The 27500-nt window shown below is 39.4% G+C and overlaps 1 protein-coding gene across 1 annotated transcript in view; it reads left to right on the top strand.

Moving 5' to 3' along the window:
- Window positions 1–27500, top strand: part of fat4 (FAT atypical cadherin 4) — a 109794-nt gene that overhangs the window by 37193 nt on the left and 45101 nt on the right. The window contains 7 exon segments of the mRNA XM_084132595.1: window positions 6694–6825; window positions 11717–11764; window positions 11767–11926; window positions 11929–11979; window positions 13224–13574; window positions 17192–18114; window positions 20453–20627. Of these exon segments, the coding sequence (XP_083988721.1) occupies window positions 6694–6825; window positions 11717–11764; window positions 11767–11926; window positions 11929–11979; window positions 13224–13574; window positions 17192–18114; window positions 20453–20627 (1840 nt within the window).

The raw sequence follows: 27500 nt of genomic DNA, 5'->3' as shown, positions 1-27500 counted from the left end.
AGTGTCGAAGGCAGCAGATCCAGGAGAATGAGGACTGAAGATTTGGAAGCAGCTTTTGCGATCCGTAGGGCTTCTGTGACCGACAGTAATGCAGTCTCAGTCGAATGCCCTTTCTTGAAGCCGGATTGGTTGACGTCCAGCTGGTTGTTCAGAGACAGGAAAGATGAAACTTGGTTGAAAGAAACTCGTTCAAGTGTTTTGTTAGGAGAGAGACAGGTCTGTAATTCTCTACAAATGATGTGTTTAGTGTTGGTTTTGTAAGCAGTGGAGTAACCCGAGTCTGCTGGAGTGCGGAAGGGAGAGTGCCAGTCTGGAGGGATGAGTTGATGATGTGTGTGAGTGCTGGTAGAAGTGTGGGAGAGATGGCTTGTAGAAGGTGTGAGGGGATGGGGTCTAGAGGACAGGAGGGAGGATGACTGGAGAGGAGAAGTTTAGATTCTTCTTCCTCGGTTAGCGGAGAGAAGGAGGAGAGAGGGATATTGGCTGTGGAAGGGGTCAGTCTGGGTTCCTGTGTGTGTGGAGCTGAGAACTGACTGCTGATAGCTGTTGTCTTGTTGGTGAAGACAGCTATTGCAAAGTAATGAGGAAATGATCTGAGACATGGAGAGGTCTCACCAAAATGTTGTCTGTGATGCAGTTGCGTGTGTAGACCAGGTCCAGTTGGTTGCCTGATGTGTGAGTGCCTGTGGTGATGAGTCGTAACTCATACACACTCACTCACTCACTCTCACTCACACACACACACTCAGTCACACACACTCTCACATACTCACACACACTCTCACACACACACACACACACACACACACACACACACTCAGTCACACACACTCTCACATACTCACACACACACACACACACACTCAGTCACACACACTCTCACATACTCACTCACACACACACACACACACACACACACTCACTCACACACACTCTAACTCTCTCACACACACACACACACACACACCACACACTCAGTCACACACACTCTCACATACTCACTCACGCACACTCACACACACTCTCACTCTGACTCACACACACACTCTCACACACTCACACTCTCACTCACTCACTCACTCACTCACTCACTCACACACACACACACACACACACACACTCACACACACACACACTCACTCACACTCTCACTCTCACTCACTAACACACACACACACACACACGCACGCACTCACTCACTCACTCACTCACTCACTCACTCACTCACTCACACTCTCACTCACACACACACACTCAGTCACACACACTCTCACATACTCACACTCACACACACTCACAGACACACACACACACATGCTCACTCACACATGCACACGCACACACACACACACACACACACACTCACTCACACACACACACATATCTCGGTCTGGTTCCAGTGTTTAGTGTTCTTCTTCTTCTGCTGTTCATCGAAGCGTCCAGCGAGTGAAGTCATTTCATCCACGCGATGAGGTGTGAGATCGTGTGAGTTTAATCACGGTGTTCTTCACACACACTCGCCAGCAAACATCACACGCGTGACCCTCGACCTCTTGTTGTGACATCATTAACAGTGACATCATCTCACATCAGAGCTCTGGTCTCCTGAATGACCTCTGAACTCTGCTTCGCTCATTAATACAGCGAGTGAAACATTTATTTCATGACTGAACTCAGAAGTTTAAACTCGGCTGGAGACGATCGTGAATCAAACCAGATTATGAATATGAAATATGAATATGAAATTTTCAATTCTGATCTGGTCATCTTCATGTGTGAGCATAAATGAGATGCTTTTCTGATTTTTTTATTTGAGTTTCCTCTAGTGGAAGCGTTTGTTACTGCGGCCGAACACACTCTCACTGAAAGCTCGTTTACTGAGATATCATCCTCACATTTGGAGCATAACTCATAACTTGTTTCGATTTATGACTTTGATTTTCTCACAGTTTTAGAGTAAAACAGGTTTTGGAAAAACACGCCACAAAGAAAGAGAATTATTAGGATCAATTAAAGCTGGTTTGGTCGATATAGAGATTGTTGAAGTGAGTTGAACTCAAACTCACCTCTGATTCTGTAATTCAGTCTTCAGTCTAACACTACGACACACACTAGAGACGGTGTGTGTTTAATAATAGAGTCAAACAAGCTGAAACTGAGACTCTGAGCTCTGAAACTCAACCTGATGTGTGTGTGTGTGAGTGAGTGAGTGAGTGACTGAGTGACTGAGTGTGTGAGTGTGTGTGTGAGTGAGTGAGTGAGTGAGTGAGTGAGTGAGTGAGTGACTGAGTGAGAGTGAGTGTGTGTGTGTTTGTTTGTGTGTGAGAGAAAGTGAGTGAGTGTTTGAGTGAGTGTGTGTTTGTATGTGTGAGTGTGTGTGTTTGTTTGTGTGTGTGTTTGTGTGTGTGTGTGTGTGTGTGTGTGTGAGAGAGAGAAAGTGAGTGAGTGTTTGAGTGAGTGTGTGTTTGTATGTGTGAGTGTGTGTGTGTGTGTGTGAGTGTGTGTGTGTGTGTGTGTGTGTGTGTGTTTGCGTGTGTGTATGTGTGAGTGTGTGTGAGTGAGTGAGTGAGTGAGTGAGAGTGAGTGTGTGTGTGTGTGTGTGTGTCAGTCAGTGTGTTTGTGTGAGTGTGTATTTGTGAGTGTGTGTGTGCGCATCTGCGTGTGTGTGTGTGTGTGTGTGTAAGTGTGTGTGAGTGAGTGTGTGTGTGTGTGTGTCTGTGTTTATGTGTGTGTGTGAGTGAGTGTGTGTGTGTGTGTGTGCACATCTGCGTGTGTGTGAGTGAGTGTGTGTGTTTGTGTGTGTGTGTGTGCGCATCTACGAGTGTGTGTGAGTGTGTGTGTGAGTGTGTGTAAGTGTGTGTGTGAGTGTGTGTGTGTGTGTGCGCGCGCGCGCATCTGCGAGTGTGTGTGTGAGTGTGTGTAAGTGTGTGTGTGTGTGTGTGTGTGTGCGCGCGCGCATCTGCGAGTGTGTGTGTGTGTGTGTGCGCATCTGCGAGTATGTGTGAGTGTGTGTAAGTGTGTGTGTAAGTGTGTGTGTGAGTGTGTGTGTGTGTGTGTGTGTGCATCTGCGAGTGTGTGTGTGTAAGTGAGTGTGTGTCTGTGTGTCTTTCACCTGTGTATATTCTCAGTAGACACACACACTTTTCCCGGTTTTCCCTGTGTTTTCCTCTGCTTTGATATGATTCTCCCGGGGGATTGTGGGTGAAATAAACTCAGTGTAATTATCTCTCGTGCCTCTTGACGATGCGTCGGGATTATTTACACTTCAGAGCGAGTGTGAATATTCATGCGGCGTCGAGTTCAGCGGAGGAAGATGATATGATATATTTCTTCTTCTGTTGCGTTATTCTTCTGATCCGCGGGTGTGAAATCGGTTCGTCACCTCGATCTCGAGTCTGTCCTGCGACACACACACATCACTGACCTATAACTCAACTAGAGTCGTGTGTGTTCGTCAAGAGCGCGCTAATGAAGAACACACATCCCAGCATGCAATAGCTGTCATTTCACCGTCTAGATTAACTATAGACCCGATATAGTCCGGCTATGAGTAAAGGTTCTTGCACACGGAGTCCGAAATTTTCGCACGTTATAAAATAAGTCTCATCCGTAGCAAGTGTTTTGAGAAGTGTTTCAACAATTCATAGATTCCAGCGACAAATAATTTGTCTGTCCACACTAGATGCGACGCGACTCAAGATGCGTTAAAATGAATCAAAATCCACAGCCAATCAGAACAGCGTGTGGGCGGAGTCAGCCAATCAGAACAGTGTGTGGGCGGAGTCTCGCAGCGCCAGAGAGTAATCTTGACGGCACTCGCAAGAAAATGGATAAGTATCTACATAATCAAAATCACAAATATTACACTATTTAAACATTATTATACATAGGCTACTGAGTTACTAAAACAATCTTTGTCAAAGAATACACTTGTTTGTTCACAGTTTGAACGTTCTTGTTTCCATTTGTTTAATTTCAAGATCTGAGGTGAATTATCCATTGTTGCTTTTACAGCTACAAAGCTGGAGCACTAAATGATATTCAGAGTCACATGACACACTTTTAACATTAAATAAAGCACATAAACAGTGCTTGAGATTATCATCGCCACACTTTGTGTTTGTTGTTCCAGCGCGGCGTCACAGAAAAGTAGAAACCGTTTCTAAAATAGAATCGTCGCGTGTCGCCGCCGGCTGGCTAGGACAAACACTGATTAACATGGAGAAGAGGCTTTTATCGCGCGGCGCCAGAGGTGGACGAAGTACACAACTTCCTTACTTGAGTGAAAGTACAGATACTACTGGTCAAATATTACTCCGTTACAAGTAAAAGTTGTAAAGACCTATTTTTACTTAAGTAAAAGTACAGAAGTACTCGTTTTTAAAAATACTTAAGTATCAAAAGTAAAAAGTAAATGTCAATGCATTGTTTTATTATTGTTGCATTGTTGTATGTAATACTTAAAGTACCGTATGCCTCTGAATCTACGCCTGCCTTCCTACCCTCATATCAATATCAAATTTATTTCTAGAAAACAGTTCCAGTAGTGGGATTGAATGTGAGATTGAATGTGAGATTGAATGTGAGATTGAATAAGTCACTCAATAACGTCCACAATGGTTTCGGACACCCAAATGGCTGTTCCCTCAAATATTGCCCTATTTAAAGTTTTTTGGCTTTCAGTATGAATATGTTAGTCTTACTGTTATATATAAGCTAGTGTGCTCCAAAAAAGTGACAAAAGTCAACATTTAGAAGACCAAACCCAACGTTAAAAATGAAAATCAGGTTTATGTCAGAATCCAATGTCAGATTGACGTTGATCTCCAACGTTGGACAGACGTTGTATTGTGGTTGAAAATGAAAATCGGGTTGATGTCAGAAACCAACATCAGTCGGGTTCTGACGTCAACCCTACTTTCATTTCCAACCAAAATGCAACCCCTGCAACCAAAATCATCCACTGACTGATGTTACTTTCTACTCAAGGACCTTGACATAAATGCAGTGGAGTAAAAAGTACGATATTTGTCTTTCAAATGTAGTGAAGTTAAAGTAAAAAGTTTCCAGAAAAAATAATACTCAAGTAAAGTACAGATACTCAAGTAAATGTACTTTGTTACTTTCCACCTCTGCGCGGCGCTGCGTGTGTAGTTAGGACACGGTGTTACACACTTCTAGCCAAAAGAACCTTGAATTTGGTTACAAGTCGTTTTTGCCAAAATAATTTGATTTGATGTTTGATATTCCATCATGTAAGCAACAGTGATTACAGTCAACAGTGATTACAAGGTGTTTCGTTTCATTTTTTTTTTTGATCTAATTGATGACCAGTCTATTCTTGGGCGATGGTTTAGAAGTCTATTACATTTCCACTGACAGCCCAAATTTCACCTTGTTTTAGTCTAGACGTCTGGGCTGTGTGTGGACGCTATTAGACGTCTTTAAACGCAGAATTGCTTGCTGGGATACTAATGAGGGGACACTCAAACTCACCCAAACTCCTGCTGATGTCTGTGTGTTTTTCATTCATTCATTCATTCATTCATTCATTCATTCATTCATTCATTCATTCATTCATTCATTCTTTTTTCAGCCTTTTTTTCCTAACTCTGTTCGAACCCGAGGAACTTTAAGATATATAACAACAAATCATTAGAATGAAGATTGTAGCAAATATTGAAATTAGAAACGCAGAGAGACAAATAAGATGGACTTATAAATAAAACAATACCAGTTAAAACTTCTTCGAGAATACAAAGATGGCAACTCAGCTTTATCATGTAAAGTGCAATGATGTGTTGATAACTAGAACCTGTAATGAAATGTAAAGCGCTATGATATATATATATATATATTTTAATAATGTACTGGAGCATTCATATAAAGCACATCTCCATAATCCTATAGGGATGAAAAGGTTGCAGATACCAAATATTTCCTTGCACTAAAAGAAAATAAAGTTCTGTTTCTGAAATAAAAACCCAATTTAAGCTTAAGTTTAGAAAGTAGTTCATTAATATGTAGCTTAAAATTTAATTGACTATCAAATTAAATATTTCTGTCTTGTTTTCCAGTACAAATACCTACATTTTCTTAAATCATGATTTACTGGAGAAGAAAAATAAGCACAAACTCGCTTTATTTTCATAGATTTTTCATTAAACAAGACTTCATATCTTCAGTCATGATTCTTCTCCAGTAAATGTGTCTTGATTTAAGAATGTTTAGATGTTAGTGCTGGAAAACGAGACAGAAACACTGAGGAAGAGTGTGTGTTTGCAGTGTCAGACGCTTCGAACGCTTCCTGACTTCAGTGTTATACGATGTTGTTCAGGATTCACTGTAGATGTTCATTCATGCTGCATTTCCATCTTCTGTTCTTCAGACAAAAGACCCGCGAGAACCAGAGAGTCCAGAACAATGATTCACTCTCTGCTCTTTTGTGTGCGTTTCCTCTGTGTGTGTGTGTGTGTGTGTGTGTGAGAGAGAGAGAGAGAGAGAGAGAGAGAGAGAGAGAGAGAGAAAGTGTGTGTGTGTTCATTTGTATGTATTGACCATTGGTGTGTTATCAAGCTGCTGCCTCTGCTTTACTCGTGTAAAATCATGTAAATCTCCAGCTGTCTGATTTCCTCGTTGAATCTCTGTGTAAAGATCTGTTGACTGAATGAAGTTTTGATTTCTGTCTCTCAGGTTGAAATCACCCTTCAGGATGTGAACGACAACCCGCCCATCTTTCCCACAGACACACTCGACGTCACGATCCAGGAGAACATCAGCGACGGCTTCAGGATAATGCAGATCACAGCCACAGACGCAGACGAGGTACACACACACACACACACACACACACACACACAAAGTCAGACATCAGTCAGTAGACGAATGCAAGCGAACGCCACATGAAGCCCATCAGATGGGGATTGATGTGGATGATGTCGCTAGCAGACGTGTGGGAGGAGTCAGTTTGGCTCCGCCTCTGGACAGGCGTTTGTGTGGGAGGAGTCAGTTTGGCTCCGCCTCTGGAGAGACGTGTGGGAGGAGTCCGTTTGGCTCCGCCTCTGGAGAGGCGTGTGGGAGGAGTCCGTTTGGCTCTGCCTCCGGACAGGCGTGTGGGAGGAGTCAGTTTGGCTCCGCCTCTGGAGAGGCGTGTGGGAGGAGTCAGTTTGGCTCCGTCTCCAGACACAGATGATCTGCAGCGTTTGACATGTTTCCGCAGCGCTAGATTAACTTTAATCAAGCAGAAAAGAGGGCGACACAGTCTAACACACTGATGTTCTGAGACGGTATTCAGACTTCAGAGCTCATTTCCAGTGTTGATTCTCTGAGTGTGTCGCAGGGTCGTCTCCAGATGATGGTTTGTTGGCAGAGAGAGAGAGAGAGAGAGAGAGAGAGAGAGAGAGAGAGAGAGTATTAAACCGCTCGTTCTTTACAGGAAGACAACATTAAACTGAACACAGAGAGAAATCTAATGCTCTGACGCCACTGAAACACTCGTATGCAAAAAACTGATCGAAATAAAAATAGACACAACATTAACTAAAATTAAAATAGAAAATAGAAATAAATAATAATAAATAAATAAAGAGATAAAATGACTGGAAGTGAATGACAGTGAATATGGTGGATAAGACAATAATCAGAGACCCTGAATAAAAGGCATTTATTATTTTAAAGTGCCCCTATTATACTATATTAAAGGCTCCTAATGATGTTTAGTTTCTCCTACAACAGCTTCACATTCATCAAAGATCAAAAACACTTTAATGTCCTCATAATCTCCAGTGCAGCGTCAGCTCTTTCCTCTCAGTGTCTGAAACGCTTCAGTCTCTCTAAGCCCCGCCTCTCTGAGAGCTGCTCTGCTCTGATTGGTCAGAAAGCAAACGCTCATTATCATATCTGAATCTCAGCTCTTGATCTCAGTGATACGAACAGTAACGATGGCGTGGGTTTTACCGTATCAATCTCAGAAAACAGCGTCTTCTCCACATGAACAACACGAACCAAACTCTTCCAGTCTTAGATACACTACAGTGTTTGAGGGCGGAGCTAAGAGATGCTGCTCAGCCAATCAAGGCCACAGGCTGGCATTATGCTAATTAGTTACAAACCTACATAGAAAGTGAGACTGAATTACTGACGACTCGCTTCAGTTCAGAATCGATTCGTTCTTTTAGGAGACGATATGCACTTTGATCTTTGAAACTTTTAGACCTTTTACATTCAGCTTTATTACACACTACATGAAAGGAAATAAGCATAAAAGCATAAAAGTGGCACTTAAAAGCACCTTAATATATTTATTGTGTCAGCTTATATTACATTAATATTTGACCTTTTTAATTATTCCGATATAACTTATTTTACTACTGGTGTTGGAGAAATCTCATCTGGAACTTTCTCTCCTCTTGGTTATCCTCGTTTCCAGCTTTTTTTTGTTTTTAAATGGCAACCTTGGCACAGTGGTCAGGAATTATGGGATTTTTGTGCTCCAAAAGTCCTCCGTTTTAGAGTCGGCCACTAACAGCATGCCTGAATCCCGTCCAGGGTTATTCCTGTACGGCTGTCCGTGTTTCCAGAACTCAGACCGGATCTGTCTCGGATGAAGCCGTACGTGTGATGAAGATAAAGAAGCTGGATCCGTTTCTGTGACGCGAACATCAGTCAGTGTGTGTGGTTGCTATGCAGAGTGTGTCGTGGTTGCCATACGCAAACGATGTTACGTTTCAACATTCATAATCAACTGTAAAAACATCCAAAACGCAATTATACAGTGTATGTGCATGAAGAACATAAAGTTCACATCATCTCTCGAATTTAAACGATGTCTGAATGTTCGTCCATACGGTCATGTGTGTCTGTCCAGCATCATTTTAGTGTCGTTAATATACTATTATAATTTTATAGTTAGTTCAATATCTTGAATTATTTTTATTTTTCTATTAGTTTAAATTTAGTTTTTTTTTTCAAATATTAGTAATTTATTATTGTAGTTGTAGTTGTAGTTTTTAATTATTTTTTCAGTAATTTTAGTGCTTTTCGATTTATACTTTTTTAAAGTTTATATCTATAATAGTAAATATCTAATATCTATATTAAATATTATTTCATTTTATTTTACATTTTAATTTTAATTAAAGTTTTAGTATTGTGTTTTTTTGTAATTTATCTATATATATATATATATATATATATATGGCTTGTATGGTTTTTATTAATTTTAAGTACTTCAAGTTAAACTAAATGAAAATGAGACTAGCTGTAATAAAATAAGTAAATATAAGTAAATAAAGTAATAATTATTATTTTATTTTTTTAATTTCATTTAATGTTCATTGCATTTCAAGCAACAAAAATGTTTTTTAATGGCATTAGTTTGAGTGAACCATAATAACCCGAGTAATTTCCCCGTCCCGCAGAGCAAACGAGCGTCGGGATCATTCCCTCTCCGGAAGAGGCCCAGGTGGCTGATGGGAAAACCAGAGATCAGGAATCATATTCACTCGTTTTTTTTTTTTCTCTTCCTCCCTGCTTTCTTCTTTCCAGCAGACTTATGAGACAGACCGAGAGTTTTCAAGAGAACGCCACAGATTTCAGGCTGTTTAATGAATGTCCACACTGCAAAAAATGCTTTTTTTACTCAGTATTTTTGTCTTGTTTCCAGTCCAAATATAAAAAAATTCTTAAATCAAGATGCATTTACTAAAGTAGTAAAATGCCATTTGATATTAAGTCTTGTTTTCTGCAGGGAAAAAATCAAAATGAAGTGAGTTTTTGCTTAAAACTAGCAAAATGATCTGCCAATGGCGTAAGAGAAATAATCTTGTTTTTGTTTGAATTAACATTATTTTTCTTACGCCATTGGCAGATAATTTTGCTTGTTTTAAGCAAAAACTCACTTTTTTTCCCGCAGAAAACAATACATAACATTAAATGGCAATTTACTCATCAAGTAAATGCATCTTGATTTAAGAATTTTTAGATATTTGGACTGGAATCAAGACAAAAATACTAAGAAGGAAAAGCATTTTTTGCAGTGCACAGTTTAAAATGGCAGTAAATGAGTAACAGGTTTAATGTGCGGCCGAAACACCAGCAGGTGTTCAGTGGTTTTGTGTTTTCGAGGCCCTGGATGATCTTCGGCTCTTTGATGTCGCGAAGCGTCTCTTCTTTAACGTGTCTGTCTGAACTCGTATTGTCTCGTGCTGGAATGGGGACGTCACGATCTGTCACCGGCGTTATTCATGTGCCACTCTGGACTGGTGTGGAGTATCAGATGTTCAGCGCTGTGTGTATCAGGGGATCTATTAGCTGAGTTTACAGAGGAACCGTATATCCGTCCGGTTCAAAGGCACAACTGTGTGTCTCTCGCCCCTCTCTCTCTCTCTCTCTCTCTCTCTCTCTCTCTCTCTCTCTCTCTCTGTCTGTCTCTCTCTGTCTCTCTCTCTCTCTCTCTCTCTCTCTCTCTCTCTCGTTGGGTTTGTGTTTCTCCGCTGTCAGCTGTGGACTGGAGAAACTCAACACCGGTGTGGAAATTAAATACTTTGCACTCTCACTAATTAATGCCACTGCAATCTGAAGTTCAATGTGTGACGTGATGCACTATTAGTTTTACTTTTACTATATATATATATATATATGTGTGGAGGGCCGAATAACTCAAAATTAAATCATTACATAAATGTTGAAATATTTAAATAAATTCTTAAATGCATAATAATTAATAAAACATGAAAATAATGATAATTAAGCCTACTTTAACTGTTATTTTAGTATTTTCAGTACTCAAGGCTTATTATCTTCAGTCATTTTGCTTCTTCAGTAAATGTATATTAAAGGGGTGGTATAATGTCCTTTTCACAAGATGTAAAATAAGTCTCTGATGTCCCCAGAGTGTGTGTGTGAAGCTTTAGCTCAAAATACCCCACAGATATTTTTATATAGCATGTTAAAGGTGTCACTTTTTGAGGGTGAGCAAAAACACACCATTTTGTGACTGTTCCTTTAAATGCAAATGAGCTGCTGCTCCCGGCGCAGGGGGCGGAGCTACAAGAGCTTGCACTCACACAGACACACACTGAAAATTTCAAACACTTTTAGCCTTTTATGTTCAAACCGAAGTCAGTGACAACATGTAGAAGCAACAGGACATTTCTGAATGGTTAGTTGATGAATTTATGAAGCTGATGTGTAGTTATCTTCTAGTCATTAATTAGCATATTCTGTCTTGATAATCTATAAATCGTGTTCAGGGGGCGGGGTTTATGTAAATTCTAGGGTTGGTGATGTCACTAACCCGGGAGGAATGTGGTGTAGTCTCTACCAGCCGTTTGTTGTAGTCCTTAAAAAGCGATTTCTGTAAAAGCAAATATCTCCCTTTGCTTTGAACTTTGAGCGTTGTAACTTTGCAGATGTTGTTTATGCTCAAACAGCAACATTACACACTAACTAAAGTTAGAAAAGTCAAATCATATTCAACCACCCCTTTAATTTAAGAATGTTTAGATATTTGTGCTGGAAAACAAGACAGAAACAGTTTTTGAAGTGTGCTTCAAAGTTGATGAGCCAATCAAATGCCAGTGGATAAAATCAAGCTCCGCCCCCTACATTACTTCTTGCCTGTGTGTTTAGTTTCACTCATAAATCACATTGCTGAAGTGAAGTCTGTGTTTATGTCAGGTTGGTGTGTGATGGAAGTGTGTGTGTTTGTGTTCAGGGAGCGAACGCTCTGGTGACCTACGCCATCATCAGTGGAGGGCCGGACACAGTTTCCGCATCGATCCCGAATCCGGCGAGCTGATGGCCACCAGGCGCTTGGACCGAGAGCGCCGGTCGAAGTATTCTTTGCTGGTGCGAGCCGACGACGGCCTGCAATCCTCTGATGTCCGGGTCAACATCACCGTCACAGACCTCAACGATCACGCGCCAAGTTCTCCCGCTCCGTGTACTCCTTCGACATCCCCGAGGACATGAACCCAGGTACTGACTCTCTTCAGGCTCACTTCACACACTGTAAAGTTGGCAGAACTCAAATAATTTGAGGTAATCAGTTACATACATTTTTTTTAAGTTAAGAAATGTAACGTTTAAGTAAGCAGAACTTGCAGATTTTGTACTTAATTGCTCTTAACTTTAAATATTTGAGTAAGCTTATTCATACATAATTTAAGATTCTCATGTAATCTCTGTTTTAATATATTGAGTAGTGGAAACTTGGCTTGCTTATATGCCTGGTATAAGCAAGCCAAGTTTCCACTACTAAATATATTTAAAATGAGATTCAATAAATGCTACCTTGCTAATTATTAACACAATGCTTGACAGCATAGCAATGTGCTGAATGAATGCAGAAATATAAAACTATTAATATAAACTGTTCTCAGACCAAGCTCATGCAACACTCGTCACCATGAAGGAAACCCCCCCCCCCCCCCCCCCCCCCCCCCCAACCCAACTTAACAGAAACTCTTCTAAACTGCCATAACAAAACATTAAACACTATTAAATCTCCCACTTAATGTTAATCTGGCACAAAAAAAAAAACATTATATAACACTTAATTTTAGCATTTACTTTCCCTTTTTAAGTGTCATGGCAAAGCATGCTGGGAAATAGAAATCCCAGCCCAGTTTCAGTTCAATTTAAGTTTGTCTAAATTAAAAGAAACCAGTTCATAAAACTCAAACAATGAAACGATTCAATTAACTTAAAATGTGTCAGTTTTGTGAACTCAAAAGAAAAGAAAGTTCTAAATACTCATAAAAGTTAATTTGATGGAACTGATTTGTATAATTTGAGTTCGCTCTACTCAAACCAATTCATTATTTTGAGCGTTAGGGTTTACAGTGTACCGTTAAAGACAAACCTACTGTGAGCTTCGAGGTTGATATATCTGGTTATTATATATTGTTATCATTGTTTTGGAATGCTTGATTGTGATTGGTTTGAGTCTGATAAGGGTAAGAAAAATAATCTTGTTTCTGTTTGAATTAAGATTATTTTTCTCACCCCATGGCAGATAATTTTGCTTTTTTTTAAGCAACAACTCTCTTAATTTGATTTATTTCCCCAGAAAACAAGACATAATATCGAACGGCATTTTACTCATCTAGTAAATGCATCTTGATTAAGAATTTTTAGATATTTGGACTGGAAAACAAGTAAGAAAAGCATTTTGTGCAGTGCAGTTCCTGATGTATTTTCTGTTGTCTTTCTCCATTGAGGTTCTATTGTGGCGGCGATTCTGGCCAGCGACTCGGACTCGGGCTTGAACGGTGAGATCACGTACTCAATAGAGGAGGATGACGAGGACTCCACCTTCCTCCTGAACCCCATCACCGGCGTGTTCAACGTCACCCGGCCGCTGGACTACGAGTCTCAGCAGTTTTTCATCCTGACGGTCCAGGCTCGGGACGGGGGCGGCCTGTGCTCTTCGGTTCGGGTCTACTTTAACCTGCTGGACGTCAACGATAACCGGCCCGTCTTCAACAGCTCCATGTACAGCACTTCAGTCCTGGAGAGTCTGAGTCCCGGGACATCCGTGCTCACCGTGAGCGCCAGAGACGCCGATGACGGTACGGGTTCCACTAAATGCTTTTGGAGATCTGAAAAACGTCCTCGGTTTGTATCGTATCTCAGCGTAAGAATGCTGACGTATGCCTGAGCTAAAATATTTACTTGAAGAACCCCTGATATGTCAAATTAATATTTAAATTATTTAACAACACGTTCAAAATGTTTTATTGTTGTTTTTATTGGAGTTTTTTTTATACATTTTTAAATTTTTAAATTTTTAAATTTTTAAATTTTTAAATTTTTAAATTTTTAAATTTTTTAATTTTTTAATTTTTTAATTTAAAATTTTATTTTATTTTATTTTATTTTATTTTATTTTATTTTATTTTATTTTATTTTTATTTTAATCAGTTTTCAACTTGCAAAATTCAGTTTGGGAAACCCTACTCTACTGAACATAAAAATACATAATATATTACACACAAATATTAGGTAAAATAATTTTGAATTATATTAAAATTCTTTTCAAGCTTTTTTTGTATTTATAAAATATTTGAATTTAAGGGCATAGAAATTGAAATTCATTAAACAAATTGATAAATTTTTATACAAATGTTTTATGAATTTTGATTAATTTTAATTCTATGTTCTTAAATTCAAATTGCAATTCTGTATTCTGTTTTCTACCTCAATTAAAATTTAGGTTGATTAGTTATCTCAGTTTGTTGTTTGCATTTAGATTTTTTCATAACTAGTTTAAAATACGTTTCTGTATTTACGTTTCTGTTTCTAAATATACACGATTATTTATAATCGTCATTTTCTATGTTTCGCCACTTTTTGGATGTTTTTTAACGATTTTTATGTTGTTTTCTACTACACTAAATTCCCTTTATTAATTTAATATCATATTTCGAGTGTCAAATAGTGACAAATACTCATATTATAGCATAAAATACATTTCTGTACTGTTGTTTGCCTTTCGATAAAAAAAACAACAGCCTGTTTTTGCTCTTTCATAACTAGTTTAAAATACGTTTCTGTATTGAATTAAACACACACGATTATTGATTATTTATAATCATCATTTTCTACATTTTGCCAGTTCTTAGATGTTTTTAATTATATTTACAGTATGTTGTTTTCTACCAGAGTAAAGTAACTTTATTCATTTAATTTCATATTGCAGTGTTAAAATGTTACAAATATTATAGCATAAAATACATTTCTGCATTATTTATTTATAATCATTTTCTAAATTTTTTGGATATTTTTTAACAACATTCATGTAGTTTTCTACAAGAGTAAAATAACTTTATTCATTTAATATCATGTTTTTTTTTCTTTTTTAAATGTTGACGAATGTTAATGTTGAACACCTAGTTTAGATTCTCACAGAATCATGTCTGGGTCGAGTTGAAGTGAACAGAACTGATGTTTTGCGCAGACAGTGAAGGCAGTTTTGGGGTGAATTATGAGCCGCACGTGTTTTTGAACGGTTTCGTGAGACTCGTCTGGCGTGTCCGTGAGTCTCGCGTCTCGTGTCTCAGACTCTAATGTGGTTACGCTGACCTACATTTGTGCCTGTGGCTTTTCTTCCTCATTCTGCTTGTCTGCCGTCCTCATCGCACACGAGACCGAGACATCATTGTTAGCGTTTCCTGACACCTGACCCCTGACCCCTGACCCCGGACAGCGTTTAGGTCGGGGTGTTTTGTAAACAGGCCCAGTGTGGGAAGGTGCCACGGCGTTCCACATGAGCTCCCGTCTGAACGGCATTACGGACGCTCAATTAGAGCTCATTTACTCTGAACTGAGCAGATTAGATCTGCAGATCCATATCACACACTCCCTGTACTGTAGCATTATCAGCTTCAGCACGTCTGGACAATCACACATTCATTGTGAATGGATGACGGCCAAACCTCCAAAACACACCAAAGATATTTCTTGTAGACACTCGGTCTGTGCTGTTCTCTAGTCAAGTCACCTTCATTTATACAGCGCTTTTAATAGTTTGTTTCAAAGCAGCTTTAAGAAAAACATTATCATCTCCGCGCAAACTTCAAAAACGTGAATCTGTGAAAACACTGACGGTACTTTGTGCTGTATTGTCGTCCACATACGAGACTCTTTTTACTAACACAGTTCAATGTTAGCATGTTGCTGAATTCACAACACTATACTCAAATGTAAGGAGTCCCAAACACTTTGTCAGCCAAACTATTTTCTTTAAACTGTAGTCAATCATTTTATCCCTTAAAACTCATCTTTGATCACCATGATTACATATTTAAATGTTTTTTCCTTGAAAAAAAATTATTCATGCCTTAAAATATCTTGAATGTAACTTGACACCCTTGCCTCATTAAGTATGCGCGGTTCTATGAATATGCAAATTAGCCCCGCCTCCACTCACTCAGCTCAGAGATCCACTGGTTGACGATCACACGTTGATCTGATTGGTTACAAGGTAGTTTGTGACGTCAGAAACACCAGCGATTTCAAAGCGTGTTTTTGAGACTGTCTTTGGTTCACTGCAGTTTTAAGGAGAAAATACTCAGCAATGGTGTCGACTTATGAATTTACACATGGTTTGTCTTAAAGCATATTAAAAACACCACATAGACACATAAACAACATTAAAAGCTGGATTTTCACCACAGGGGGACTTTTATTATATTTCAGTTAATATTTCAGTAATTTAACATTCGAAGGTGAGATGGCAGCTATTGCATCCGTTGGTATTCCTATTCTTCTTATTCTTCCACTCTGGAAGTTATGAAATTTGGATCACAGATAGAGGACAATCTGACCATTAAACACACCAATTTCAGAGTCTCTAACTCAATCGCTCTAGCGCCACCAACTGTCTAAAATTTTGAGCCATAAGAGCTAGAAACAAAATTCAATTTCCAATATCATTTTCCATCATGAAAACTGTTCCGCCATTTTTAATTTCCCGATAAAAACTAATTGAACGAGATCATCTTCAGACAATGCTGACAAAAAGTTATAGAATTCATGTTGATTTGTCAAAACGTTCTCGAATAACGCGCAAACGAATTCGACGAATAGCACGCCCAAAATGATCGTGAGGCTGGATAGCCAACCTGGATAGTTTCGGCGCAGTGCCACCTAGTGGTCAGGAGATATGAAAAATTAACATTTGTTCTTATAACATAAAAATGGCTCTTTTTTTCTTATAACAAAACTGGTCTCTTTAGCGTTTTACGAATTTTTACGTAAAATGCTATATTTTACGCGCGCATTGCTGTACCGTTACGAAACTCTGTATGTGTGTCTTCGGCACCATGAAGGTAAACAAAAAATTTAGATTTTTCCAAAAATGCTAATAACTTTTGATTGTATTAGCTTATTGTAATGAAACTGGTCTTAATAGATTCCTTGGGTCATGCCGAGAACATAGATATCAATTATATCGAACTTCCGATCCACCATTTTGATTTTCTTTCAAAACCTAATTTTTCGAACTCCTCCTAAGTTGTTGGTCTGATTTTTACCTAAATCGAAGCGTATCATCTTCAGACCATACCGGCAAAAAGTCAAGGATTTTGTGTTGATAGACGAAACATTGTTTCTGTTTTCTACAACGGTAAGTTACAGCAGAGGTATAACCCATTATTAATTTAACAGCATGTGTGGTGTTTTTCAGGGCCGAATGCGGAGCTGCGTTACACGATTGCGTCAGGTGACCCGCAGGCCCAGTTCACCATAACCGACACAGGCATCTTACAGACCAAGAAACTCTTGGACCGCGAGACGCAGTCTTTCTACAACCTGGTCATCACCGTTAACGACTTGGCTCCGCCTCCCATGACCCGCTTCACCAGCACCGCCCAGGTGTCAATCATTCTGCTGGACGTCAACGACTGCCCGCCCACCTTCACTTCGCAGTCGACGGCGTACATTCAGGAGAACACGCCGGTGGATACGGTGGTGTTTTCGGCGCTGGCCACCGACGCCGACAGCGGGCCGAACAGCTACGTGGAATATTCCCTCAAAGGGCTGTTCGGAAACAAGTTTAGCATCGGAAACATCGATGGCGGCGTGATTTTGGTTGGCGAACTGGATCGCGAAGAAATGGCGAATTACTCTTTGATAATCATGGCCACCGATAAAGGTGATCCGCCGCTTTCGTCAACGATGGAGGTCACCATGATAGTTCTGGACGTGAACGACAACACGCCGAGCTTCTCCCAGAACATCTACGACATCGAGATCGAGGAGAACACGCTCACCGGAACCGACGTCCTGCGCGTTTTCGCCAGCGACGCGGACGAGGGAACGAACGGGCAGATTCGCTTTTCAATCGCAGGCGGGAACGTGAACTCTGATTTCCGGATCGACTCGGTGACGGGAGTTATTTCGGTGGCGAAGCTCCTGGATCGGGAGACGCGATCTTCGTATTCTCTGACCGTTCAGGCTTCGGATCGCGGGAGTAGCTCACGCGTGGATCGCGCCACCGTTAACATTGTGCTTTTGGATGTGAACGACCGTTCGCCTGTGTTCGAGCTCTCGCCGTACACCGTCAGCGTGCAGGAGAACTTAGGAAACCTGCCCAAGAACATCTTACAGGCAAGTACACAGCATTCATGCAGCTTTCGAGTTCGGCCATTTCAGCGATAGTACATAAACATGCATAAACTCACAGCTCTTCACCGCAACCCGCCAAAATAAAAGTTCGGTTTAACTTGAAGAAATTATGACAGAAATATATTACTATTGGGTTACATTTTATTTTAAGGTGTCATTGTTACAGTGTAATTATATATTTAAGTACTGAGTAATAATAATTAACTACATGTACTTACTATAGGGTTAGGGTAGGATTAGGGTTTGGTTGAGGGTTAATTGCATGTAATTATGCATAATTTACTGTTGTTATTATTATGGTAAGTACATGTAACATATGCAACAAGGACACTGTAAAATAAAGTGTTACCTACTATTGTACTGTTGAATGTACCACTCACAGTAATAAGAACAATAACAATGAATAATAATAATACAATTATTAAAACTATATTTTTAAGGAATATCACACAATATTTCATCCATGTTTTCATTTAAACCATAAATGTCTGTTTTGCATCAGTTTGTTTGGCAAAAATAAAAGGATTAATTTAAAGATTAATGTTTTATGCCTTAATTAGATTACCGCTGTTTTTGATAATACATTTTTATTAAATATTAAATCCAGAAAAATTTAAACGGACAGCCCAGAATTTAATAAAACATTTATTTGGGCCCTATTGTTGTAAAAAAAATTATAAGTTACAATTTTATGAATTCAGTTGATTAAACGTGCTTTTTGATTATTACAACTAAATTAAACCATTAAAAAGGAATCCAGAAAGTTTTATTATTTAAGAAAAATACAATTGAATTTGGGGAAAAAAAAATTTCATAGGGCCCTAAAATGTAATTTTTGCTAAATGTTTAAAGCATTTTTGTTCAGTTGTGTAAGTCTCGGGATTTAAATTAATTAGAACTTTTTTTTGATTAATAAAATGTAATTTAACCATTTAAATGGAATCCAGAAATATTTAGATGGGGAAAAAACGGCATCTGAAAAAGAAAAAAAACATAATTTGGGAAAAAATAAAACAGATTTCATAGGGCCTTCATCGGTATTAACATAAATATGGGTTTCCTAGTCAGAAACTGGACATGAACGGCCTCTCAAGTCACATTTACAACTGGGAAACTCTGGGATAATTGTTAGTTTCTGAGTTGTTCAGTCTCATTCATATTCATTTTTCCCACATCCTACATTGTTTCCTCTTGACAGTTATAATCATGTATTAATTACGTATATAAATAGCCATTTGATGCATATTGCATGTATTTTACACAGTGAATGCAGCATTTGTCAATGAATGGGACGTTGCATTTTATTTAATACGGATATTGACTAAATATCTTCAATACATTCAGGCTTTTCCCGAGAAATAGGCAAGAATGAACCTCATATCTACTTGGACGTGCCGATTTTAAAAGTGGGATTAGCATGTAAAGGCAGCATTAGTTCATCTCTTTAGAGCGGGCGGCTTTGGTTCTACAGCATTTATGAATTTGCTTTGGCATGCAGAAATGCAAGAGCAAATTTCCAACACAAACCACGCTCTTACTTGGAAATGTGACTGGAAGTGTTTGACGTCGCTGGAATGATAAATGCAGGGAGTGGATTCGGCTTCCCGCTGTACGGTGATGGGGTGTAACTGCACAACGCTTTACACTTCGGATAAATGACATAATGAATCCAAACAAACCTCACCTGAGAGGGGAAATGAGCTGGAGTCAGGTGTGCCAGCGCTTCAGACTCTCACGCAAAACCTCACAAGAGTGTAAACCAGCCCGTGTGAACATTTCTGCTTCTATAAAATGCAAAGAAATTGCTATAATAAGCAATTAACAAAAAAAAACTGTAATCTTTCATCTATGTCTTTCAGATCCACTGCAAACGCTCATTACGATTTTGTTTGTAATGCTTAACGGTAACTGGTCTTTTTTATTGATCTTTCTGGATTTGTACAGTATTTGCAATCATGTTTTTGTGCTCCATTCATCCGATTTGTGATTAGTTGCAGGAAATTCAAATTTAAGGTCATTAAAGTCCCCCTGTAGTCAATCATTGTATCCCTTAAAACTCATCTTTGATCACCAAAATCACAATATTTAAAAAAAATGTCCTTGAAAAAAAATTCTTCATGCCTTAAAATATCTTGAATGTAACTCGACACCCTTGCCTCATTTAGTATGCGCAGTTCTATGAATATGCAAATGAGCCCCACCTCCACTCACTCACTCAGCTCAGAGATCCACTGGTTGACGATCACACGTTGATCTGATTGGTTACAAGGTAGTTTGTGACGTCAGAAACACAGTGTTAACTCTCGGTGTGTGTCGGCAGGTTGTGGCCCGGGACGATGACCTGGGCGCTAACGGTCAGATCATCTACACACTCTCCAGTGGGAATGAAGCCGGATCCTTCAGCCTCTCATCCGCCGGTCAGCTGATCCTGATCCGAACACTGGACCGGGAAACTCAGGACAGATTCACGCTGGTCATCACGGCTCACGACGCCGGTAAGAGTCAGAAGCAAAATCTTGTTTTCCTTTGAAGTGACTTTAGTTACTTGTGTGTCCGACGAGCCATGTTGCTCTCATGCCAAACCATGTTCTCACGCAGTGAACAATACATCGCGGAGCAGAGAGGACACTGACAACGCGCCGACAGACAGGACTTTTGATATGAATCAATGTCTCAACTTTCACATTTGGTCATTTTTTAAAGAAATTTAAACAATTAATACCATTTTGTGGCTCTTTAATGTGTGTGACAGATCGCTCAGGTAAAGCTCCTCGTGAACTGATCATCTCTTCCTTCTAGTTCATTTATAGCTTCAAATAAACTTCCGTTTTTCAAGTTCAAATCCTCCAACGTTAATCCTCAAACTCTCCTGGCAGCTTTGTCGGACAAAAATGGCGGATTCGGCGGATGGCGGATTATGATTGGTCAGATCGCCTGTCAATCAAACTCCCTGCGAAGGGTCAATTAAGATTATTTTTCTGACTCCATTGTTAGATATTTGTTCTTGCTTTAAGCATAAACTCACTTCATTTTGATCATTCTAGGAAAACAAGACTAATTTCCTTCTCCAGTAAATATATCTTGATTTAAGAATGTTTACGTCTATGGAATATCCCCATTTAGATAGCTAAGTATACGTGTGTGTGTGTGTGTGTGTGTGTGTGTGTGCGTGTGTGTGCGTGTGTTTGTGTGTGTGTGTGCGTGTGTGCGTGGGTGATGGGTAGGTTTAGGGGTCGGGTTAGTGTGTGTGTCTGTGTGTGTGTGTGTGTGTGTGTGTGATGGGTAGTTTTAGGGGTCGGGTTAGTGTGTGTGTGTGTGTGTGTATGTGTGTGTGTGTGTGTGTGTGTATAGGGGTTTAGGGGCCGGGTGTGTACCAGGTTTAGGGGCCGGGTTAGTGTGTGTGTGTGTGTATGCGTGTGATGGGTAGGTTTAGGGGTCGGGTTAGTGTGTGTGTGTGTGATGGGTAGGTTTAGAGGTCGGGTTAGTGTGTGTGTGTGTGTGTGTGTGTGTGATGGGTAGGTTTAGGGGTCAGGTTAGTGTGTGTTTGTGTGTGTGTGTGTGTGTGTGTGTGTATGCGTGTGATGGGTAGGTTTAGGGGTCTGGTTAGTGTGTGTGTGTGTGTGTGTGTGTGTGTGTGTGATGGGTAGGTTTAGGGGTCGGGTTAGTGTGTGTGTGTGTGTGTGTGTTGGGTAGGTTTAGGGGTCGGGTTAGTGTGTGTGTGTGTGTGTGTGTGTGTTGGGTAGGTTTAGGGGTCGGGTTAGTGTGTGTGTGTGTGTGTGTGTGTTGGGTAGGTTTAGGGGTCGGGTTAATGTGTGTGTGTGTGTGTGATGGCTAGGTTTAGGTATAAAAACCATTACGTCTATGCAATATCCCCATTTAGATAGCTAAGTATATGTGTCTGTGTGTGTGTGTGTGTGTGTGTGTGTGTGTGTGTGTGTGTGTGTGAGTGTGTGTGCTCTCTGGTCTTTGGTTAACCCGTCTCAGCCGACCGGTGCCTCTCCTTCATTCCTCTGAGGGTCACATGACCCGCTGTAACGGCAGGGATTCGCTCCGGACATCGACGAGAACTTTAGACAGTAAATAGTGTCTGAATCTGCCAAGCGTCGGAAACGGTTGTCGAGCGCAGAGAGAAGCTCACACTGTGACTGATGTTCTGGCCCGGACACAATCTGCAGACGTTTCTTACATCTTCTACACTGGTTTTGGTAGTAAATCTGCTGAAGTTTGTGCTCTGGGTTTAAACGTGATCAGATGTCTCAATCCCGGCTCAGAGTTCTCACTATTACAGACTCGTTCCCTGTTTAAAACCGTTTAGACTGGTCTAAACTCCCTAAAACCAGTTCAGTCCTCCTGCTTCAAGATCTCATTCAGTGGTACTTCTAGGTATTAGTGAATTTGTTTAGAAGTAAATCCTGCAGGAATTTTTTCAGTGCGTATGTTTATCACAAACAAACGTGATTAATGCTGCAAATGTTTATGTGTGTTTGTCTCTGTTTGCGCTGCTTTCTGCCAAAAGCCTCCACACTCTCCTCCAGCTCTCTGAAATCTGCAAGCAGAAACAAACTCCCTGAATGCTGTAGAAAGAGCCCATTGTGTCCCGATAGTGAAATATGGGAAGCGTCTGAAACGCTCCGACTGAGCTTTCCTGGACCATCTCAATGATTTTCCCATTCCTGGGTTTCCAGTGGATTTGTGATTCAGATCCGAGTCGAAGCCCATTGACACGTTCACCAGACGGCCGGCTCAGGAAGCCATTATTTCTCTTATTCTGATGTTCCTAATGTACTTTTTCATGATCGTTTTTCTATGGAAGCCCATTTCCGCCACGTAAGGGGAAAATAACATGCTCTGGTAAATCAAAATTATGGCATAAAAAGTCATAATTATGAGATCTCGAGAAGTCGAAATTGATTTTAAAAGTCGAATTTATAATTCATAATTCAAAATTATAAATCAAAAAGTCATAATTATGAAATAAAAAGTCGAAACGTGTCAATTTTATGTCATAAGTTTTATTTCATAATTTTGACTGTTTTGATATCGTATTTGACTTTTTAATCTCGTAGAGATCTTTTTAAGTCATAATTTTGATTGCCGTAATTTTAGATTTTAAAATCATAATTTCGATTTGTATGTAATAATTTTGACGTTTTAAATCATAATCTCGTATATTGGATTTAATGTCATAATTTTGACTTGTCATAATTACGATTGTGATAATTTGACTTTTTAAGGTTATAATTTCAATTTAGTGTCATAATTTTGACTTTTTTAAATAATAATTTTGATTGCCATAATTTTAGATTTTTAAATCATAATTTCGATTGTCGGAATTTTGAATTTTTAAGTCATAATTTCTATTTAGTATGTTATAATTTGACTTTTTAAGTCATAATTTTGAATTTATCATAATTTCTGCTTCATATCTCATACTCTCTGTCACGGTCACGTCATGTTTAGTTTTATTATCTTGCTCTGTTTAGTTTCTAGCACTGCATCTGAAATCGTATACTTCCACTATAGGATAAACAGTATGTGACACTTGTCACTAGCCGCGTTTCCATTACCCTTCAAATTGCGAATTGAATATGCGCCCACTGGAAACACGTAAATTTCGCAAAAACTCACATTTATCGCAAAATTTTTTTTACGCACAAGTATAATAAGGGTCGTTCCTTACCATTAATGCTTGAAAACACACATACGAAACAAACTGAAATTATCAGTTAAGTTCGTATCTGGCCAATCATGAGTTGCTAGACGCTTTTCAGTCTGGTTTCAGAGTAGGACACAGTACTGAATCTGCTTTACTGCGAGTTTCAAATGACATGCTACTCATTGCAGACTCAGGGACTAGAGGAGCTTTAATTATGTTAGATCTGAGTGCAGCTTTTGATTTAATCGATCACACTATTCTTATTGATCGGTTGGAACATGTAGTGGGGCTGAGAGGGACGGTTTTAAATTGGTTCTCCTCATATCTAAAGGGACGCTCATGTTCTGTTAGGGTTGGGGATTTTTCCTCCAAGTCAATTATTTTGGAGTGTGGAGTTCCACAAGGTTCAATTTTGGGCCCTATTCTTTTTTCTTTGTTTCTTTTGCCCTTGGGCATTATTTTTAAGAAACATGGTATCTCATACCATTTATATGCAGATGACATTCAGGTATATTTACCGATCAGTGCTGGTGTCCCTAGCACTAATCAATCCTTGGTACTATGTTTACAGGAGGTGATTGCCTGGTTAGAGCAAAACGGCCTGAAGTTAAATGCCAGCAAATCGGAAGTTTTGGTTTTCGGGACAAATAATGACGACAGGGACTTAGGGGGCCTTCTTGGCTCTTGGGAAACATATGTTAAACCCAAAATAAGAAATTTAGGGGTAATTTTTGATTGTGCTCTTATGTTCGATCATCAGGTCAAAAATGTGGTAAAAAATTGCTTCTACCAATTAAGGACTATTGCGAAAATGAAGTCTTTTCTGTCTGTTCCTGACTTAGAAAAAGTTATTCATGCATTCATTACGTCTCGTTTGGATTATTGTAATGCTCTTTATGTTGGTATCAGTCAATCTCTTACTTCGAAGTTGCAGATGGTACAAAATGCTGCTGCAAGGCTCCTTACTGGTGTCAGGAAAAGGGAGCACATTACTCCAGTTCTTGAAAGACTGCATTGGCTCCCTGTGAAACAGCGTATACAGTATAAGGTTTTGTTGTACGTTTATAAAGCTGTGCATGATTTGGCCCCGAAATATATTAAGGACTTGGTGCGTATGAACTCTTGCAGAGCACAAAGGTACTCCAATTGTCTTCAATTGTTTGTACCGAGAACTCGCTTAAAAACAAAAGGGGATCGAGCTTTTTCAGTTATTGGTCCTAGACTGTGGAATGCACTTCCTCCTGATGTAAGGTCTGCATCCTCAGTTGTGGTTTTTAAATCTCGTCTTAAAACGTATCTTTATTCTGTGGCTTTTAATTCTTGACTTTGTCATTGTATGTCATGTATTTTATGTATTTTTATTATTTTATTTTATTTTACAATCTCTTGGATGTTCAGTCCTTTGGCCTACAACGTAGCATAAAGGGCTATATAAATAAATAAGACTTGAGACTTGACTTGATACATCTCCTTCCATTAATAATAATGGCCAGTGCAGTGGCTGGGATATATATAAACCCACCAACGTCCGTTGCCATGGTTTTTGGAGTGATTTTACTGATCGCGAGAGGAAAAAATTAAGTTTTAGTCGCATAACATCAGTTAATGGAAACGGCGTCATTTCGCAATAGCTTTTTGTCGACATTTAGAAAAAATCGCAAAAGTTTTGCACAAAAATGTAATGGAAACGCGCCTACTGTCTTTTCCTGAGTTCTGGTTGCCATGGTTTCTGATTAGTGTCACACCTGTTCCCTGTTTCTTTGATTGCCGTGTTCTGTGTATTTAAGGCCTCAGATAAGGCTGCTCGTATATTGATTATTTTACTGATTGTTTCTGCAAACGAGGTATTTTTTCAGGTATAATGTGAAAGTTACTGTGTTTACGGGCTTCACGTGATCATGACAGGAATCAAATTATTATAAATAACAGGATTAGTAAGTGATTTGATCAGGCCTCTTGTTAGAGTCTCATGCCTGTATTTCTGTGCGTTTTAGTGTGTATTGTGTTACTGGTGTTAGTCTTTATATTGTTTCAAAGCAGCTTCACAGTAATAAACAGATGCAAACGTCATCAAATATGAGCCAATGCTGTAAAGCAGTTTTAAAAGACATTATTCAGATGAAGTTTTCCTCTCATCCTGCAGTGTCAGTGTGTTTCTGTATCAGCGTATCGATCCTGAACTGAACTCACATTCCTTCAGCTTTACTGCATTTTCCGGCTCTAGAGTCTCGACCTTTAACCTCTTGCTTTTCTTTGTCCCTAGAAATCTCCTCAATATCTTTCCATATGATCTCTCTCTCTCTCCGAAGGAAAGCTGGCAGCTCACCGGAGAGATCTTGGCAGGCCCGAGTCATTATTTGGAAATGTGTGTTTTTCTGCGGAGTGTGGCGAAGAGGCCAGCAGTAAAAAGGTGCTTTACGAGAGAGAGAGAGGGAGAGAGAGAGTGAGAGAGTGAGTGAGAGAGAGAGAGAGAGAGAGGGAGAGAGAGAGAGAGAGTCGAGGGCTTATTCTGCGTGCCGAGGAAAGATGTTGGCAGAGTTTATGAGGAAAAACATGGATTGCTTGGCAGATAACAGAGAGAGAGAGAGAGAGAGAGAGAGAGAGAGAGTCCATATAAAGAAGTCACACGAGATCTCTTTAATGTCTCAGTTGTTTCTCTGTGATGATATGTTTGCTCCTCTAGATATTCATCATGTCTCTCGTGCTCCTCGTTTGAAGACTCCAGGGTTATTACAGTTTCATACACTTCTCTCCGTTAGCTTTAGATTGAACGCGCTCAGTAAACTGAGATTAACACCAATCTGCAATCCGATGCTCTTCCTCAGTGTTTCTGTCTTGTTTTCCAGCACTCTAATATCATTTACTGGAGGAGCAAAATGACCGAAGATATTAAGTCTTGTTTAATGAAAAATGCATCAAAATGAGTTTGTGTTTAAAACAAGAACAAATATCTGCCAGTGGAGTCAGAAAAATAATCTTGTTTTTCCTTTGAATTAAGTTTATTTTTCTGACTCCATTGGCAGATATTTGTTCTTGTTTTAAACAAAAACTCATTTTGATGCATTTTTCATTAAACAAGACTTAATATCTTTGGTCATTTTGCTCCTCCAGTAAATGATATTTGTGCTGGAAAACGAGACAGAAACACTGAGGAAGAACATCATTTTTTTGCAGTAAAAACACCAATGACACTGTCCAAACCACCAGTTTACAACCATAAACACACACACACACACACACACACACACACTCTAACCCGACCCCTAAACCCACCCATCACACGCACACACACACACACACACACACACACAGTAAGTGTAATTTCTCTGAGATTCGAGGTTTACTGCGCTTCATCTCGGTTTGGCCTGATTCACCACGGTAAAACCTTAGCTCAGAGACATTTACCAGTTTAACTGCAGATAACTCGTCTTCGTCTTGTTTTCCAGCACAGATATTCTTTAAGCGAGTTAAATGTGCCTGATAAACTAAAAGAAGACTTCGAGTTTGTAGAAGAGGATTGTGTTTTTATGTCGTTTTCTTCTACTCACGACACATTCTCTTCAATCTGTTGAGAAAACATTTCATTGTATCGTTCTTCAAACATTATGAGAATGTTACTTTTGAATGTTCTCTGAACATTCCGAAACAAGAAGTAACATTTAAAAACTGTTACATGAACGTCCAACTGAAACATTCCATGAGCGATGTATAA

This window comes from Abramis brama (assembly GCF_963993115.1).
Source record: "Abramis brama genome assembly, chromosome: 13".
NCBI lineage: Eukaryota > Metazoa > Chordata > Actinopteri > Cypriniformes > Leuciscidae > Abramis > Abramis brama.
Note: the sequence above shows the minus strand (reverse complement) of the source record. Positions and strands in the feature narration are given on the sequence as shown.